Below are 19275 nucleotides of genomic sequence, written 5' to 3'. Positions count from 1 at the left end.
CTGCATAAAGCAACACTCAAGGAGCCTTCTGGACAACCGTGTGAGGAGAAACTGAGGCCTCCCGCCAGAAGCGTTGTGGGGCACTGTCACACAAGGGGGTCCTCCAGCCCAGCAGAGCTTTCAAACAAGGCCACGGCCTCGGCTGACATCTCGATGGCCGCCATGTGGGAACGAGCCGTGAGCCGGAACGACCCAGCTGAGTCACTCCGGAGTTCCTGAGCCGCAGAAACAAACACGCTCGTTTCCAGTCGCTGCATTTGGGGTGATTTGTTACGCAGCGGTAGGTAATTAATGCATCCATTCAGGAGTCACAGAATCATCCGCTCAGCCCTTTCCACAGCCACCTCCCCACCCACCCATCACAGGACACACGGCCCAGCACAAAGGAGACCCCTGTCAGATGAATGATCAAACATTTTCTCAGCATCAAGCCCATGGCACTTGCTGAGACAGGCCAGGGGACTCGGCGAGTTGGCCAGGAGGGTGGCCACCTCCCTCGAAGTAGCTTCCCCAGCCGAGTCCATCCGGCCTCACATTTTTCCTCCTCATTTCCTCCCACAAACCCTTCAGGCCTGGAAGATTTGGGCTTTTCTGGAGGCCAAGTGGGGCAGCCACAGAAAGGCCGCTTTCCTTCTGTATGGCAGAGGCCTCATTGTCTCCTCCCTGAGACCATCATCAGACAGCCTTGGGCCCTCCCCACCCCACACATACCTTTTTGCAGATGAATCTCTTCTTATCCCTCAGGGTTTACCTGACATGCTAGCGCCTCTGTTTTCTCATCTACAAAATGGGGATAATGAGGGTATTTTGAGACTGGATGTCATGGTGCACAGGAGGACCCTCAGCAAAGGGCCAGGGGCAGCAGGTACTGATGCATGTCTGCTGAGCTGCCAGGACAAGAGGGAAGAGTGCCAGGAAAACCCACGTCCTCCAAGCAGCCGGCAGGGCCCGCAGGTGACTCTCAGCCCTCTCCTCTCTTCCCTGCTTTGCTCACTCTGCTCTGGCTGCACCATCGTCCCCCGTTCCTCTCACACTCCATGCCTGCTCCCACCTCAGGGCCTTTGCACTGGCTTTTCTTGCTGCCTGGAATGTTCTTCCCCCCAAATATCCCTTGGCTCTTCCCTCCCCTCCTTCAGGGCTGTGCCCAGATGTCCCCTTCCTTCTCAGTGAGGCCTTCCCTAGCCACCTTCCCTCCACTCTCTCCATCCTCCTTTTTGGATTCAACTTTTTCCCCATCACATCTCTCCTTTTAAGACACTACATCTTGGGGCACCTGGGTGGCTCAGTCGGTTGAGCGCCCAACTTCAGCTCAGGTCATGATCTCGAGAACACTCCATGAGTTCAGGCCCCGCGTCAGGCTCTGTGCTGACAGCTCAGAGCCTGGAGCCTGCTGCAGATTCTGTGTCGCCCTCTCTCTCTGCCCCTCCCCTGCTCATGGTCTGTGTCTCTTTGTCTCAAAAATAAATAAAGACATTAAAAAAAAAAAAAGACACTACATCTTTTTCTTATTTTGTTGCTTGACTCCTCTCAGACATAGGCTCCACAAAAGGGGCTTTGGTCTTTATTCACTGCTAGATCCCCACACTTAGCTGAGTGACCAGCATGCAGTAGGTCTTTAAGGTGGATGGATGAATGATTAAGAGAGTATTAAGTGGGACTTCTCCAGCAGCCTTGAAATCATCCTCCAGGTCTAAGTCCCCCAGATTCTAGAGAAAGTCAGAAAACTGGAGACCAGACCTCAGGGTTTATTTACCAAGTGGCTGCGAAGGTCCTGCTTTCCCTTATATCATCCCAGCACCAACAGAAGACTGGGGTGGGAAGAAAAGAAGAGAGACGCTTCCCTCCCCGGGTCTCAAGTTCACCCCTGCTCTGCACGAGTCAGGGAAAAGAGAAGTGGTAAGAGGGGCCAGGGTGGGGAGAGGTGACCAGGGCGTGTCAGGAAGGTGTGAGGTTCTGGAAGTCACATGGACACCAGGGAGGAAGGAACGCCAAGAGCGATTTCCAGCATCCCAACCAAAAAGGTTGGCTCCAGGGTGAGGAGCCCCCAGCAGGAAGCAGCTGGGGGGCGGGGTGTGTGTGTGTGTGTGTGTGTGTGTGTGACCAGCAGCTGGGAGAGGGAGCTGTGGGGGTGGGGGGGGGACCCGTCCTGGGGACCCTCACCCCACTCCACACAGTCTTCCCAAGTGCACACACCTGGGCCACAACAGGGAAGCAGCAGCGGGCAAACAAGGACAAGGGCAAGACCCGGGAAGCGCGGGACGGGCGTCCCTTTCTTTCACTCCCGCGGAGGAGGAAGGAGCTCGGAAAAGAGAAGAGGCACGAAAAGCAGGTGGCGGCGAGGCTGAAGTCAGCCAGCCTGGCCAGTCTGTTCCTGAAGGCGTCTTTAAGAACCTGGAGAGATTCGACTGAACAAGGTCTAGAGACAAAGAAAACACCGTTTCGTACGTGAGCTCCAGGGAGGGCGGCGCCAGCAGGCGGGCGGCGGTGTTAGGACTCCCCTTCTCCCTCGCTGGGTCCCCGCCGAGGACCGCAAGCGCTGGGGATCGAGGGGGGGCGCCCTACATGCTCCTCGAAGGAAGGAAGGAAGGGGCAGGGGGCCCAACACAGTGGGGCTGGGAGTGGGAGGCGCGGGCGGAGGGACGTGCCCCCCTTGGGTGTGTTACCGTGGGGAGGGCCATGCAGGACCCTGGGCTGATTTCTGGCCGAGGCAGCTCCCGGACTGTCGCTCCCAGTCCGGGCGACGGGGGTGGGGGCAGGCTGGGGGGCAGCGGGGAGCCCCTCGGGGGGTCTCGGTACCCCGCCCTCTCGCTGGGCGGTGCTCTGGGGCGGCGGGACCCAGGCCCGCACTTTCCGCTCCCCTCAACCCTGCAGAGCCTTCCCAGCCCCGGGGTCTGCGGCAGCTGCGACGCGCGCCGAGGGAAGCGGGGGTCTCCATGGCAACGTTGACGTCAGGGACCCGGGGCCCGGCACGCCGCCTCCCGCCCCCGCCCGCCGGCCTGGCGCAGCCCCAGCCCCGATCTGCGGCAGCTGGGACGCCAGAGGCGTTGGAGCCGCCCCCTGCCTCCTGACCTGTCCCGTCCTGGCCACCGGAGGCGGACAGGTGTGAGCCAGGCCCGCCAGGTCTCACCTGCCTGCCGGCTTCCCCGCGACCCTTTGTCCTCCCATGGCCCTCTGCCGGCCAAACCGACCTTCCTTCCTAGGGAGAATGGCATGTGAATCGGATGCGGGAGGTGATGAGCCCCGACCCCCTCCTCCACCCTCCCAGACTTCCGTCTGCCTCCCTCCGCTCCGCTCCACAACAGAGGGGGGCGGTTTGTAGTTGAACAACTCCCAAATCGTCATATATCCCTCCCCCACCACTCTGCCTCCGCCCCCTTGCCTCTCTCTCCTGCTGCTCCTGCCCCCCCACTTCGTCTTCCTCCCTTCTGCTGGTCCGTTCCTCCCCGGTGCCAGCCTCTGCCTCAGGGCCTCCGCACCGGCTCTTCCCACCGCTTGGAAGGTGCTTCCCTGCTCCACCTGCCCCAGGAGTTGGTCATTTCCGGCTCTTGCAGGTGGAGACACGTGAGCTCGGTGCCGCCCCCTCTTGGAGGCGCTCATTCCAGCCGCCTGCACCTCCTTGTAGCTCTCTCCGCCGTCGCGATGAAAAATGGTTTGTGGGGTTATCTGGCTAATGGCTGCCTCCTCCCTCAGACTGAATGTGGTGGAGGATGGCGTTTGCTTTATTTACTCCTGAGTCGCCAGCGTGCCTGGCGCACAGTTGGTGCTCAGTGCATTAAAAAAAAAAAAAAAAAAAAAAAAAAGCCTCGTTGAGATACAATTCGCCAGCCCCACAATCCACCCAAGTGCACAGTTCCACGGTTTTTAGCACAGAGTTGTGCAGTCAATTTAGAACATTGTCATCACCTCCAAAATGAACCCCTGCCCATGCCTGTCCCCCATCCCCTCAGCCCTAAGCAACTGGTAATGAACTTTCTCCGAAGATTACCCTATTCTGGGCTTTCCTATGATCATGGTATAGGATCCCACTTTTGTGACTGGCTTCTTCCACTTGGCACAGTGTTTTCAAGGTTCAGAGCAATACGCTTTTGCTCAGTAAATGGACGAAAGGCTACGGAACCAACTCCCTCTCCTGGCGAGCTGACAGCACGCGGGAGGAAGGACACTGGATCCCTTGTGGGACCTGCCTCAACATGAGGGACAGAGCTCTGACAGAGACTGCGCGTGGCCTGGCTGCCTGGGTACACCCTTGACTGTCTTCAGCTCAAGGCCAACACCGACTCTGCTTGCCCAAACCCTGGTGTCGACATAGGTCAGATGTCGGATGTCTCGTTTCATCGGGAGCCACTTTGCTTTCTTTACTTTGGGGTTTACCTTCCTTCCATCCATCCATCCTCCCAAAACGCATGGTTATGATCTCCCAAGCTTTCTCTTGTAAATGATATACTACCCTTCCTTTTTTAAAAAAATTCTTTTTAAATTCATTCATTCTGAGAGAGAGAGAGAGAGAGAGAAAGAGAGAGAGAGAGAAAGAGAATCCCAAGCAGGCTCTGCACTGTCAGCATAGAGCCCCATGCGGGGCCCAAACCCATGAATCATCAGATCACGACCTGAGCCGAAGTTGGATGCTTAACCGACTGAGCTGCCCAGGCGCCCCTAAGTTTGCCTTTTTCTCTAAAAAATGTGGACACTAGAACAATTTACATTATATAAATGACTTGCATCCTATTTCTATAAGGCAGGACTTATCCTGAACAGCCACCACCAGGGGAGAGAACCCCCAACCCCATGCGCATACGGACGCCTCTGTAACTCCAGGGCCGGGAGGGGCTTATGATGCATTATTGCTCTCCATTAAAACCTCCCGGAGGGAATCACTGACCCACCTCCACTTCAGCAAACCCCTGTGGCCACTGCTGGGGGGAGCCCCAAAGAGGAGCTGACATGGTGTATCCAACGCCCCGTTCCCTGAGCCTCCTTCCCACTGGATGCAACAGCCTCTTCTCCTACCTGGCAAATCCGAGAGGAGACAAAGCCTGGTATTTTCGAGGAACAGCTTGTCGTTCCTACCATTACACTGAGAGGAAACACAAACAGCCAAGAGGTCTGTTGCCAGGAGTTTGGTGGAGACCTTCTAGCCAGTGCTCAGCCTTCTCCTGCCGTGGGGATGACCAAATGTGCTCCGGACAAGGTTTCCTTTCTGGAGGTGTGTCCGGAGGGCAGGTCTCCACGCACTGATGCGTGGATCAGGAACCACGAGGACTTCATCTCCCCGCCGAACCTGAGAGGCTAGCTCAGGCTAGCCTTAGCCAGCATTAGAGACGGCACGGGAAGGAAGGCCAGCACTGAGGTTTTCAAGGCCCCACCCCAACCTGAATAGAGGACACTGAAAAATAAAGCAAAGTCAGATATCCCACCACATACAGCTGTGCACGTTGTGCACTGTACGAGGATGCCCCACATTTAAGGGAGTGTGTGGATTTACTATGCAAACTGGTATAATGACGACTGTCCAGCAGATGGCAGTAGAGCGTTTTTGAGGCGGGGACAAACGTTCACAACGACGGGCCAGCACTGCGCTGAGAGAAGTCATGGTGGCCAGGGCACCACTCACCCTCCCAGACCCAGACACAGCAGAGAGGAGCAGCGGCCATCTCTTCGTTAAGAGAATTCTTTTTCGATGCCGTTTTAACAAATTGGGGTGACGTTCGCGTAACATAAAAGAAACCATTTTAAAGAGGCATTTAGAGCGTTTACACTATCGTGCAATCAGTACCTCTATCTAGTTCCAAAGCATTTTCCTCAGCCCCCAATAAAACCCCATATCCATGAGGCAGTCACTCCCCAGCCCCTCGTAAACACCAGTCTGCTTTCTTTCTGTGCAGATTTGCCTATTTTAGATTATTGCCTATATATGGAATCCACCAATATGTGGTCTGTTGTGTCTGGCTTAGGTGACTCAGCATGATGTCTTTGAGGTTCATCCACGAGGGACCGTGTGTCCACGCTTCATCCTGTCTTACGGACGGATAATCGTCCATCGTCTGTAAATAGCACATCTATTACCTGTTGGTGGATATTTGGGTTGTGTCGACCTGACGCCACTTTTAAAAAGGGGGTGTGTAACACAGAAAGTAAACGACACAAATCTTAAAAATGTGGAGCTCCAGGGGTGTTTAAACACCCGTGTGGCTGCAGATCGAGCTGTAGAGCATCTTCATCACCCCAGAAGCTTCCCTCCTCCCTTCCCAGTCGATGACACCTCCCACCCCCTGCACTATCAGTGACCACGGTTATCACCTCTGTAGTCATAGATGCCTCGTGCCCGTCCATGCACTTCACGTAAATGGAACCCTCCGGCAAGCCCTCCTGGCTCCTTCACACACGTAACGTGTGTCCAATTAATTCACGCCACTGTGGGTATCAGAAGTTGGCTCTTTTGGCCTTTTTCTGCAGAATTCCATCACACGACTAAGTCGCTGTGCGTTTTATCGATTCTCCTGTTGAAGGGGAGGGGGGGGGGCGCTCAAGCTCTTCCACTGCGAGACCACCCTGGTTTGTTTATTCTCCTCTTAGTGGACATTTGGGTTGCTTCCGCTTTTTGGCTCTTACGAATAATGCTGCTATAAACACCCTTGTCTGTGTCTTCTGGTGGACACGTGCACTCGGTTCTCCCGGGTCTGTATACCCAGGAGTGGGGTGGTGGGGTCACAGGGTGGGCTGGATGGTTAGCTTTTAGTCGATACGCTTTCCAAACCCGCCGAGCCAATTTCTATGCCTGCCAGCAATGTGTGAGAGCATCTGGCAGCTTCCACCTCCACCTCTGAAAACAGGTGCAAGCTGATTCTTAGGTCCCCAGTTGCACGGTCCTTCTGGCTTGGCTGAGGCTGAGGCAGTTGTGCCCAGCGACCGTGCAGTCTCCTTAGGAGGGCTTTCTCAGCCTGTGGGGGAGGGGGCTCCCCCTGTAACCTGTCCCTCTGTCCCCTAGCATGGTTAGCCACTGTCTTTGTTTGGGCTTCCCCAGAAGCAAGCTCTGGGATGAAGATTCCAGCATGGGTGGCTTATTTGGGAAGCGGTCCCAGGATGGGATGGAGGGAAAGTGAGGGCGAGAGCAGAAGGAAGTGCTAACATGCTGGTGAGCCCTGGGGACAGCAGACTGTCCCCAGGGGAAGCAGATGGGAGTCTCCACCTCCACTTGGAGGGAGAACGCAGGGGCACTGACACACCAGCCGGGCAGGCCACTGAGAAAGCTGCTGCCAGGCAGAGGTGCTCATTCTAGGCCCTCGAAGCCCCCAGTGAGAAGAAGCCAAGGAACGTGAACATTACCCTTGACTCCTTGCTGGCCTTCCCTCCATACCAGGCACCGTGTTCCGCACTTTCACTCCCAAGCTCCTCTTGAATCTTTCTTTCCAAGGTCCCTGCCCTGGTCCCAGCCCCATCCATTCACCAGCCAGCAGCGGACAGATCTTCCCAAAATGCCTGGGTTCTAAGGTTGGCTGCGTCCGCCACTCCCCTTGTGGCCTTGACCAAGAGACCCACCCTCTCCTGGCCTCCACTTCCCCATCGGTCAAGAGGGATCATATCTGCACCCACCCCTTAGGCGTATCAGGTGTAAATGAGTTCAGACCTACAAGCCTTACCCTTGTTACTGTGCCTGGCACACAGGAGGGGCGGTATAAGCATTTCGTTAGAAAATGAGCCCGATCATTGCAACCTCCCTATCATTCATAGCCTTCAAGATGAGCCCCAGTCATCAAAGGAGGATTAATGAAACGTCGAATCCAGAAGATACATTCACCTGGAACGGGTGACTATGACCTTATTTGGAAAAAGAGCCTTTGCAGATGTGATCATGTTAAGGATCTGTCCACGGGGTCATCCTGGGTCATCCAGGTGGGTCCTAAATCCAATGGCAGATGTCCTGATAAGAGAAAGCAGAGGGAGATTCGCTGGAGAAGGGGTGGGGGGTGGGCTTGTGGGACACAGCAGAGGCTGGAGGGGCAAAGCCACAACCGGGAACACCAGGACCCCCCCGGGAGCTGGAAGAGAGAGGGAAAGTTTTCTCCTCTAGAGTTTTCAGACAGTGCGGGGCCCTGCTGACGTCCTGGTCTTTAGAACCTCAAGAGAGTAAGTTTCTGTTGTTTCAAGCCACTGGGTTAAAAGTAAAGACACACCGTGGCTCGGCTGTGCCGGGGGAGGGCACTGGCTGGACTCTGGGCATTCTGGGGGGCAGGCGGGGGCAAAGGATATGAGGTTTCCCAGCGGGAGCGGGCAGGTCCCGCCAGACTAAGACCCGGAGAGGGGAGAGGTGTTCCTCTGAGAGCCAGAGTTGTGGAGGGAACTACTGTGAAGCTGGGACGCCCAGGGGAACCCCTGGCCGGGCAGCCTCACTCTCCAGGCTCCCCCAGAAGCCAGTGGGTGGAGGAGCCCCAGCTGATGCAGGACAGAGCGAGGAGGGGGACCGAGGATGGGACGGCTGGCAGGGACCCCCCCTTCCATCTGGTATCGGGCGCACCTGCTGTGAGCCGCCCCCCTCTCCCGGGTGGGAAGGATCGGGGATGGAGCAGGCGTTCGCGCCTCGTACGCGCACGTCTCCACCTGCAGCTGGCCCGCCCGCCACGCCTGAAGTCTGGGGCCTTCCTGATCCTCGCCCGCGGCTCCTGCTTTCCCCGTGTGGCCAGAGGCCCCTGGAAGTGAGGAGGGCCAGGAGCGGGCAGCAGGGATGTGGAGAGGCAGGGCAGGTAGTGAGGGTAGGAAGGTGGTGTAGGAAGGACCAGGGAGGCAGCGAGGCGGCTGCTCGGTCCCCTGGACAGGGATGAGGGGCCCAGCCCAGGGTGAGGGAGGTGGAGATACTGATGGAGGAGGAGGAGACTCAGGAACATTCTCAAGCGGCTTCTGAAGGCAGGCAACGGGCTGGATGTGGGGCGTGAGCGACGGGCCACCGCGCTGGGGTAACACTGGGCAAAGAAACCCTGCAAAGTGAATGACTTAGGAGAGGAGTGGAAACAAAGTCTCTCCTTGGACTCCTCCAACTGCCTCCTGGGGACATGTGGGTGAGCGGGCAGCCGGGTGGATGGCTCTAGGCTGCTGAACTCAGAGAAGCTTCCAAACACCAGCAGCATCTGGGTTTCCCAGAGGTCCTGGAAAGCAGAGTCTCGGGCCCCACCCAGACCTTGGAAATCGTAACTCGCATTTTCCCAAGACCCCCAGGTGACGAAGAGGCCCATCGGTCCTAGAAGTTCTGGACGAGAGCTGCCGTGAGGGCCCTGATGCAGAGACTGGCAGCCTGGGTTTCGCCCAGGGAGTGATTTTGTCCCTGGTGGACATTTTTGGCTGTTATGTCTGAGGGCGGGGGGGACTGGGTGCTATTGGCATCTAGCAGGCCGAGGCCAGGGGCAACGCAGGACATTCTCGGATGCACAGAACGGCCTCGTGACAAAGGAGGGTCTGGCCCCCAATGTCAACGGTGCCGAGGGTGAGCAGCTCGGGACGTTCAGAGGAGTCCTGACCTCGGCCCAGGTCTTGTCCCCTTCCCGTCCCCGCCGAAAGGCTCCCTCGAAGCCACACAGAAAGGCCAGATGTCAATGAGTCACTTACAGTTTATTTTTGCCTGAAAGTATTTCACATCTCTGAACACAGCTAACGTGACAGTAGTATTAACCATCAGGAAAAGCAACAGTGCGAAGGGAAAAGATGGCATGTCTCGGCTCTTTTTGTTTCTTTTTTAGAGTTTTTTTGTTGTTGTTTTTTTGTTTTTTTTGTTTTTTTGTTTTTTTGTTTTTGCTTCTTCCTGCACCAGAGTGCTATAAAGTTTGGGACCGGAGGGGAGAGAATAAAACCAAACAACAGAAAACAACAACAACAGAAGAAAACAAAACACGAAACAGAACACACTCACACGCACACACAAAATAAAACCTGGCACGTAAAATGAATTAAGACTGAAACCCAATTTCTTTTTTTTTTTCCTTTTTTAAAAAAATGAGGGCATAGTCGGGGGGGGGGGGTGGGTAATAAAGTCTACCTAGCAAAGTATAAAACGACAAAAGCATGGTTTCCATTGAATAAGATTAAATATATATAAAACAATTACATTGACTGAGGGGTCAGGGCTGGGGGTGCCGGAGGGGGACGGTATTTGTGCTAAACCAACAGAAGAGGGGGCTTGGGGGGAGAGGGGACCCCAAGTAAACCATAAAAGGGCTGTTCTGTACAGGGAGGGCTTGTTAAGAAAAAGCCGACTGTTTACAAAAGAAACGGAGGTTGGTTTGTCTTCGGGGCAGGTGTGGGGACAGAAAGGGTGTCTGTGCTGTAGCGGTCACATTCATAGGGGTGGGGTGGGCAGTCAGGCTGGTGGAGGCGACGTCTCTCTCTTCTCCCAAGAGACCATGCAGAGAAGCAGGCATGCGTGAGGAGACCACGTGAAGCACAGGATGGCGGGGAGGCCACAGGCCGCAGTCTCAGTGGGGACAGGGATGGCAGAGGCCACCGGAGATGGGAGCTCTCCGGGGGACGGGGCTGGGGCAGCTCTTCCAGGGGATGGACCAGGGAGGACAGGTTAGCACCCCCCAAACGGCGTAAGAGGGGGCTGAGAGAAAGCCGGGGCCTGGCAGGAACAGGACTACAACGTGGGGACCCCACTTCTGCCCCCCAGCCTGACCCTCACCCGGGGGCAAGTTGGAGACATCTGGGAATTGGAAACGCACAGTGGGGGCGGGCGGACAGACGGCCGAGCATTAGCATACAGAATCCATTACGAAAAAGCAATTAATTTTCCAAGGAGGTTTTTTTTTTTTTGTCTGTTTCCTTTAAAAAAATAACAATAATACTACCACTACCCCAACAGCTGACTGGTTTATACAGTACTACGGGCCAGGGGAGGGCGGGGTGGGAGGGCAGGAGGGAGGGAGGGAGGGTCAAAGACTTCATAAATAAGAGGCAGGTCCCAGACCCGCAATTTGTCAACATTTCTTAAATAGGCGCATTATTTAAATCTTATGTACAACAAGAATCACTTTGCATAGCAATGGCGAGGACACAGGACGGTGCAATGACATGTCTGGGTTTTCTTGTCCCAATGGTGGGGGGCGGGGGCGAGTTCTCGGTGGAGCCTGTGAGGAAGAAAGCACCCTTCCTCGGCCCTCGAGGCCCATCAGGGTCGTGTGATGGTGGCATCGGAGTTGACTTTTCCCACACAGCATTGAACACAAAGGCAAAGAAAATCCACAAAGGGTCCCCCCTCCCCAAGGCCCCCACCCCTCCCCCACCCTCTCCCCCGACCCGCTGATGCTCCTCTGGTTGCTACAAAGTCCTTTTTGGATCAGGTCAAGGTTTCCAATTATGAAGCTAAAAGAATTAGGCGGGGCTGGGCGTGCTTACGGCCCCCCTCCCCACCCCCTCCCCCCTCCGCCCTCTGCCCCCAGAAAGACTCCCCCATCTATCTCACAGCCGGGACGCTGGGGGCGGGACCCCAGGGCCGGCGCTCTACGGCTATTAGTCAAAAGTCGTGTGTTGCAGCTGCAAACTCCTTCCTGCCGAGCCGGGAGCTTCACCAGGCTTCCGTGTAGCGGACGTCCACTTCCTTCAAGTTGGGAAGCTTGGCCTGCGGGGCAGCAAGGAGGACGGTCCTTTCCCGAACCTGGCCCGGCGGTGCCTGGCTCCCCCGCAGCCACGGCCGGGGTTCCCACTGTGCCCTCCCCACCCTGCCGTCGGGGCTCCCCGGGGCTCAGAGCTGGGTAACCTCGGGGAGCACAGGGCAGCAGCCCCGGGATTGGGGGTCGCAGGTGGGCGGACAGCTGCAGGGGATTCCGTGCCCCCTGCCTCTGCGAGGCCGTGGATGCCTGGCTCTGAAGGCGGAAAGCCCCGGTGGGAGCCCCAGCTCTGCCGCTTGCTGGCTGCACGACCCCGGGGGGCAGAGCCCCCGGCCTCCTCCTCTGTGGAGCCAGCGTGATCCGGCCACGGCTCACAGGACGGCGCTAAGGGTGGAACCGCCTGACGCACGGCTCGCCCTGAACGACACAAGGCCGTGTGCCCTACAGGCGGGAACCACCCTCACCGGCACCACCGCCTACAGGCCATCGCTACCGGAAATCGGGCAGGCGAATGCGGCGGGATCGCCATAAATGCAGGCACCTGGGGGGCAGCGAGTCTTCCCCTGCGGGACGCCCCCGCGTCGGAACCGTCTAGACTGCAAGCTTCCACCTGCTGTTCATACCTGCTTCCCGCTTTCCATCCCTGCCACCCAGACACATCGCCTCTCTTCCTTCTTTTATAAACAGCCGGCCTTCCCTCCACAAGCCTTCGCTGCACAGACAGGGCTAATGGCTCTCCTCCCTTTGCTCCCTCTTCCAGACTCTCCGTGGGGGCGCCGGCCAGTGTCACCTTCTACCGTGCGTGCGCACGGCTCCTCCGCGCTTCTCCCCTGCGCTCTGGCTCGTGGGCCCCCAGCCCTGCTGCTCAGGCAGAGGCTACAGACTGGGGGCTGCCTTGCCTGTGCAGCACTGTAAAAACTTCTTTAAGCCAACCTCTCCGATCAGGAGATGGCAAACTGGCACGGAGGTTTCCAGGTTCTCCTGAGAGACGGGGCCGTGAGCTGGAGGGCCCTGCCTGCCTGATGTGGAGTGCAGGCCGCCTGCCCCCAGGCAGACAGACAGCCTCCGGGCCATCCGATGCCCGCAGCACAGAGGTTGGGCGTCACTGGCCAGTATGCCCAAGTTGGCACCATGGGGTCTCTCGGATGCGCGAAAGCGGCTTTTCTCCACAAGGGGCTGACCACACCCCTCTGCTGCTTGGCTAGGGCACCCGGATCTGTGCTCCTTCGCCTGCAGGGGGCACAGTAACCCTCAACGGTGCAGAAACGCCCACTTGGGTCCGGCAGGTCGGGGAGGCCCTGGAGGGTGCACTCGGGCTGGTTCTGCGCCGGCCGCACCCCTGCCCCGCTTCACGTGCTCCTCAGGACCCTCTGACGGCTCTCCTGGCCTGCTCGGCAGACTCCCTTCTCAAGACCTCCTTTTGTGAAGGCTCTTCTGCCCTACTGAGCAGGGCTGGCTGTCCCCTGTCCCCTCCCTGCTGGTCCCTGAGCCCTGTCCTGGCCTGGTTACTGCAGGTATCCGTCTGCCAGGACGGAGCTTCCTCCTGGGCAGTGGTGAACCAGATGCACCTTGGTCCTGTCCCTGTCCCCAGCCTGGGCTTGGCACATAGTAGGTGCTCTAAAGCTGGCCGCAGGTCTGGCTGAGCTGGAGGGCTGAGGGTGGGGGGGGGAAGGGGTGGTCTCTGCTCGTGGGGATTCCTTCCAAGTGGCTTCCAGCGTGTGAAGGTGCTGGCGTCTCATGGTGGGTCTGGCTGCCTGGCCCAGCCCTTCGGTCCTCAGCGCTGGCTTATCTGCAGCCCCACTCACTCCTTCCGGGGCAGTTGGTACTGGACCCAGAGTGATGGGGGCAGCAGACTTCTGAAGGCCAAGCTCCACGAGTCCCCCAGGAAACGTGCCCACCTTTCCCTACTCAGATCTTCTTTCTTGCCCCAACTTTATAGTGCCAACCTAGCCCAGGCTACAGGACCAGGAGCTTAACCCATGACTGCATCAGCCCTGTCGATGTTCTCCCTGTTTCTACTCTTGCTTGGACCACCCCCGGCTCCAGCAAAAAAAATCAGTTTTCCTGGTAACAGCCACAACAAGCCTTTACAAGCATAACTCACAACATTGCTTAGAGTCTCTGAAAGCTTTCTACTGAACTTGGATGGAATCCAGAACCCTTCTGTGACCTATGAGGGCTTATTCAGTCTGGCCCAAGTCTGTTCTCTCTTACTTTCTAGTCACATTTGCTACAAAGTCAGTTCATACCAACCCTTTCTGCCTCAGGACCTTTGCCCTTGCTTTTCCTGTCATCCTTTGCATCCATGGCTTCTTATCTTGTAGGTCTCAGCTTATGTAACTTCAAAGGGACCATCCCTGATGATCACATGCCAAACAGGCCCTCCCTATTTCTAATCTACCAATTCCCTGCTGGCTTCCTCCCTACCACTCCTTTCCACCTGCCATTATTTTATTTACTGACTTACCTGCCGGTGTAATAGCCTTTCTTGATGGAGAATAAGCTCCACGAGGGCAAAGCACTGGTGTCTAGATGCTGACGGATGGAAGGAAAGAAGGAGGGAAGGGGGGAAGGGAGGGAGAAAGGGAGGAAGCGAAGAATTACCTTCAGATCTTCATAGGTGTCAGCCGAGAGCTTGGTGCTGTTCATGTTTAAGCTGCAAAGACTCTTCATGGCTGTACAAGGACAGACAGACACAGGCATTAGGTCAGTGAGAACCCCAAAAAGGCAGCTGCAGGTATGGGACAGTCAAGCTGGGGGGCTGACTATTGTAGCCAAGGCCCCTGACTAGGAGATGGGGCGGGAGAGGAGATGGGGTGGGAGGGTTTCAGGGTCACTGCTAGGGCACCACCAGGACAGAAAGTCTGTTTCAGGCAGGAGCTGGTCTGAATTGGGCTTATGTTCTCTCCCTGCTCTCTGAGCCTCCCTTCCTTCTGGTCTGTCAGGTCCCTGCACTGCTGTCCCCTGAAGTTCCCCAGAGTGTGCCTGCCACATACCAGGTCAGCCCCAGTGGGCCACGCTGGGCCCTTCCCCGAGGGGAGCTCTGGGAGCTCTCCCAGTAGGACTGACCCAGGACCCCCCTTCTTGAAAGCACGCCTCGAACTTTGGTTGGGTCAGGAGCCACCCATCAGAGGTGCGGTGTTCCATCCCGTTCCTGGGGGCACCGAGCCAGGGGCTGTGTGACTTCAATGACAGTGTCCAAAGAGCACATTTGCAGAAAAGTGTCCCCAAACCTCATCCTCTGTGCCCTCCATCACCCCTGTCTCCTCCCGCTCCTAAGCCATCTGGAATTTGCCAGCAACCTTGTAGGAGCCATGGCCCCTGCCCAGCGTATCAACCCCCTCAGCCAATTCCCACGTATGTCCTGTTCACCCAGATCCGGTCACCTCCCCGGGGAAGCCCTCCATGATTCCTCCCAGCTGAGGCATGGGGCCTGTCATCTAAACCAGTGGGTGGGACATGGGCAGTGCAGCTTCCCAGGCTCAGCACCCAGACTTTGCTCTGGTAGATTAGGGTTGGGGTGCAGGAATCGGCACTTCTGGGTTCCTTGGGTGTTTTGTGGCTCCTTCTATTAGAGCAATGCTTCTCAAACTTCAACCACACGTGGGAATCACCTGGGCATTTTGTTAAACTGCAGTTTCTGAGTTAGCAGGTCTGGGGCAGGACCTGAGAATCTGCGCATCTAACCCCGGCTGATGGCTGCTACTGGGCAGGGGAGCAGGGCAAGCCTGTCCCAGGGCACTTTCCCGAACTTGATCCCTCAGACAAGTATCTGGAGGATAAGGGCACTCGTTGTTCCGTTTTCTTCTAGAATATAAGTTCCATGAGGGCAGGGATATGTCCCCTATTGTGTTCCCAGCACCTAAAACGGTGCCTGGCACACAGCAGGTGCTCATGAGCACTTGTTGAATGAACGGATGCACGCACGCATGAATGGGTGGATGGGTGAGTGGATGAATGGATGCTCGTGTGCACGCATGCGCGAAGCAGGCCCTGCCCACCCTGGCCACCCCCGCAGGACTCACAGCTGAGGGCCAGCAGGCCGGCGTCGGTCACAGGCGTCTCACACAGGTTCAGCACCTGCAGCATGGTGAGGTGTTCCGACAGGAGCCGCAGGCCGGCGTCTCCAAACTGTGGAGCACAGAACCCCTCAGCCCTGGGGATCGACCCGCGTCCCCACGGCACTCAGGGAAAGGACTCCGAGGCTGGAGGCAGCGGTGGAGGAAGGCGACGGGGACACAGCCACCGCCTTTCAAGCCGGGGGATCTGGGCTGCCCTCGCTTCTCTCCAAAGACTCAAATGCTTCCCCTGACCGGGGTTCGAGTCCGGCTTCTGCTGGTGGGATGCGGGCCAGCCAAGGGCCCTTCCCAGGAGTCGGTCTTGCTGTCTGTCAAGGAGGGCTCTGAACTCAGGGGCTCGGCTACCAGTGAGGGCCAAGGCCGCCTTTCCCTGGGCAGGACGGTAGGATGGGGCGGGACGGGCCTTGGAGGGCAGACTGCCGGGAACACCTGGTTCCTCTTCTATAAAAGGAGGGCTCTGGCGGGGCCTCCACGTCACAGGTGGGGAGTGGAGACCACGTGTGCTGATCCACGCACGGCGCTTCTCCGCGCCAACGACACCGAGCGTGGGCGGCAAGCCTCGGTGTGCGGTGGTTGTTATCACAACAGGAAGACTCCCGAGCTGCCCGTGTGCTACCCAGGCGGGTGCGGGAGACCAGCGTCACGGCTCGGCCCCGCCTCTCAGGGCTTCTGACGCTTTGCCGGGCACACCCCGGCCCTGGGCCTCAGCAGCTCCAACTGTGAAATGGGCCACTGGCCTTCACGAGGTCCTAAGTGTCCTCTGGCCTATGCAGGGGGTGCTGAGCTGGGGAGGGGCGGGGTAATCAGGAGACTGGGCCCCGGGCTCCAGGCAGGAAGGCCAGTCCCAGAGGAGGGCGCAGAGCAGGGGCGCACAGGGGCGTGGAGGAGGGGGCAGGATGCGGGGGCGGGTGGGGGCAGAGCAGGGTGCAGGCAGACAGTGTGCACCTGAGTGGACCACAGGTTCAGCTGCTTGAGAGAAGGCAGTTTGATGAGGTGCTCGGCGCAGGCGCTGGTCACGTTGGTGAAGGCCAGACTGAGGTTCTCCAGGTTTCCGAAAGAGCCGGAGCTCAGCAGACGAGCCAAGTCGGCATCCTGCAAACAGACAGGCGGCGGGCTCTCGGGGAGGGCCCGGGGCTGCCAGGCGCTCCGGAGACCCCTCCGCACCCCTTCCCTTGCCCCGTAGACAGTTGCAGCAGGGGTGACGGTGCGGCTTGGAGGGGGGGGGGGGTAGGACCGAGGGGGTTGCTGGGAGCGGCTGCCCCCACGTCCCCGTGGGTGGGGGAGAAAGCCTCCAGTGCCGTGACTCACACCCTGAGTCACCGACTGGGGTGCTCCGAGGCACGTCCCTCCCGCAGGCGTGTGTGCATGCACACGGACGTGTGTACCTGGCCAGCTCCCCTTCCCAGGCAGCAGCTTGGGCCCTTTGCCCGCCTGAGAACACTGAGGTCCCCCCACCTCTAAGGCCTTTGGAGGGCAAGACACGCGTGAGCACTAGACTACCAGGCGGCTGCGGGGAATGTCCGCTCTCCCTTTTCATCTTAGTGATCGAATCCTTGGATTCTAGCTGCCACACGGCCACACCGAATTAAGGCTAATCTCCCAGTTAGATGTGGCCGTGTGCCGAGTCTGGACAATGGTACACAGGGAGATGTGTCCAGGAGAACTTTCGGAAAGCCCTTAAAGGGAAGGGACATGTTCTTCTCTGCTCTTCCTCCTTCTGCTGGCGTGAATGGAGACCTGATGGCCAGGGCTTGAGCAGCCTTTCTGGACCACGAGGTAGAAACCTCATGCCAAGGACGGCGGCACAGGATAGAAGGAACTAAGATCCCCGAAGACCTTGTCAGTGGGGCTGGAGAGAGGCGCCAACCTCACAGTGTTGTTGTGGTGATAAAATGAACAGCCCAGTATCCGGTACGTAAATGCTCAATGTATATTATTAGTACTATTATTAACTGGTAACATATTAACGTTAATACCAGCGACAATCTACCGTGTTTGGTTTCCCGGAACCTGGTTCCCTCCTGGAAAAGCTGGCCTGTCACGTGCCACCCGGCCCCTGGTCAGCTCCACCGGCTAAAGTTCCTCATCAGGGAGGTCTAATCTAACTGCCTTCTTCCCTCTACCCAGCCCCACAGGAGAATAAAACCAACTCACCGTGGACTTGGAGGGCAGTGTTAGCCTGGTGGGCCCGCCTTTCCTTTGCTGCAACAGAAACCAGACTGATGACGACCCGTTCTTTCCCCTGGGCCGCCAGCCTGCACACCCCCCTCCCCGATGACATCACGCACAGCGCCATTTTATTTCTCGGCGGCCGAAGGCCACGCGGCGGTCTCGGTCTCGGGGGCAGACCCCGAGACAAGGTGTGAACACGGCCGGTTCATCAGAGAGGGAATCCCCAGAAACGCCAGCAGGGGAGTGGGCGAGTGAGACGGCGAAGGCCCCCCAGGAAGGGAGCGTTATGGTACCGCTACCGCTGGGGGTCCTCTTGTCCCACCTGTGCGGAGAGGGAGCTGGAGTATTTATACACCGTCTCCTATCGGCCGCCGGGTGAGAGCTGCTCCAGGAGACCAGGGAGGTGTGGGCTCACCACCCCTCTGAAGCCCAGCCCTGGTGCACTTAAAGAAGGGCCTGTGGGATATGGGGAGGGAGGCAGTGGCTGCCGCGCAGGGCCCTGGGGTGAGGCAGGATGCGACTCCTGGCCAGGCCCCGTAGGAGCTCCGGGACTTTGGGGCACCGACCTGACACGTCTGTGATCACCTGGAAAGTGGCAGGTGGTAGCCCCGACCTCTGCGGGTCTGGAGGAGGACTCGCGGAGACAGAGGCCCGCGCAGGTGCGGGCGGGGGACCCGGGCTCCGTCCCCCTGCACCCCAGCCGTGCTCTGGCGGGCCCGGCACGTGCGCCCCAGAGCCGGGCCGGGGACTCACCAGCTCCTTCAGCTCTCGCTGCCGGTCGCACAGCTGCTCGTACATGCGCTTGCCCACGCCCGTGCTCTCCAGGGTTGAGATGATCTGCAGCTGGGTGTCGTTGTTGTCGATGATGTTGTACTCCAGCATGAGGCACAAGATCTGCCCGAGAGCAGCGGAGGTGCGTTACAGCAGGGCTGGTCCTCGAAGGCACGCAGGGCTGGACCTCAGCCCGTGCCAACAGCCCCGCGCGCCACAGGGAGGGGTCTCGGATAAGCTCCGCGAGCTCCACGTGCCCCGAGATCTCATCCTGCAAACGAGCAACCACGCTCCCCCCTCGCTGTCCTTCTGGCTGGGTGACCCGGGCAAATCACGTATCGCAGCTTCCCGTCTGTACCACGGGAACATTCGTGCACAGCCAGCTGAGCACGCAGCAGGCTCTCGGCAAATGCGGGAAGAAATGATGCGTGCTAGGACCTCAAGGGTCGGGAGAGAGCCCAAAGGACAGGGCACCTCTTTCCATCCCTAGTTATCCCCCCGTGCCTGGCACATGGTTGGTGCGCAAGACAGGCTCAGAATGAAACTGGAGCCCCGGGGGACACCTGCAACACACTGCCTCCCAGAGCCTTGGGGAGCCGACGCGATCTCTGTTCTCCGGCCCTCTCGCCCAGGATTAGCATGCGGGCAGCCCTTTCCGGGGACTT

The 19275-nt window shown here is 58.1% G+C and overlaps 2 protein-coding genes across 3 annotated transcripts in view; both read right to left on the bottom strand.

Moving 5' to 3' along the window:
• Nucleotides 1–401: 401 nt before the first annotated feature.
• LOC122208913 lies at nucleotides 402–3694 on the bottom strand. Its single transcript, XM_042920362.1, has 3 exons — nucleotides 3128–3694; nucleotides 2194–2416; nucleotides 402–780 (listed from the first exon to the last, which is right to left on the bottom strand). The coding sequence occupies exons 1-3, from the start codon at nucleotides 3595–3597 to the stop codon at nucleotides 760–762; spliced, it is 714 nt and encodes a 237-aa protein (XP_042776296.1). The 5' UTR covers nucleotides 3598–3694; the 3' UTR covers nucleotides 402–759.
• Nucleotides 3695–11402: 7708 nt separating this feature from the next.
• Nucleotides 11403–19275, bottom strand: part of LOC122209155 (c-Maf inducing protein) — a 230939-nt gene continuing 223066 nt past the window's right edge. For both annotated transcript variants that reach the window (XM_042920864.1, XM_042920865.1), the window contains 6 exons: nucleotides 18593–18733; nucleotides 17822–17869; nucleotides 16613–16759; nucleotides 15614–15719; nucleotides 14193–14263; nucleotides 11403–11599 (listed from right to left, as the gene is read on the bottom strand). In XM_042920864.1, the coding sequence (XP_042776798.1) occupies nucleotides 11546–11599; nucleotides 14193–14263; nucleotides 15614–15719; nucleotides 16613–16759; nucleotides 17822–17869; nucleotides 18593–18733 (567 nt within the window). In that variant the 3' untranslated portion in view covers nucleotides 11403–11545. The remainder of the gene's footprint in view (nucleotides 11600–14192; nucleotides 14264–15613; nucleotides 15720–16612; nucleotides 16760–17821; nucleotides 17870–18592; nucleotides 18734–19275) is intronic.

Source organism: Panthera leo, chromosome E2, assembly GCF_018350215.1.
Source record: "Panthera leo isolate Ple1 chromosome E2, P.leo_Ple1_pat1.1, whole genome shotgun sequence".
Taxonomy (NCBI): domain Eukaryota; kingdom Metazoa; phylum Chordata; class Mammalia; order Carnivora; family Felidae; genus Panthera; species Panthera leo.
The sequence above is the reverse complement of the archived record's forward strand: the minus strand, read 5'-3'. Positions and strand labels throughout refer to the sequence as shown.

Bases quoted from the DNA above. Each gene is read 5' to 3' on its own strand.
- LOC122208913 (XM_042920362.1), bottom strand. From the start codon at position 3,597: ATGAGCGCCTCCAAGAGGGGGCGGCACCGAGCTCACGTGTCTCCACCT. The intron at 2,417-3,127 runs GTGAGACCTGGC...CTTTGTCTCTAG, and splicing joins GCGGGGAAGCCGGCAGGCAG to ACCTTGTTCAGTCGAATCTC. The intron at 781-2,193 runs GTGTGTGCACTT...CCCATTTTGTAG, and splicing joins GCTTCCCTGTTGTGGCCCAG to ATGAGAAAACAGAGGCGCTA.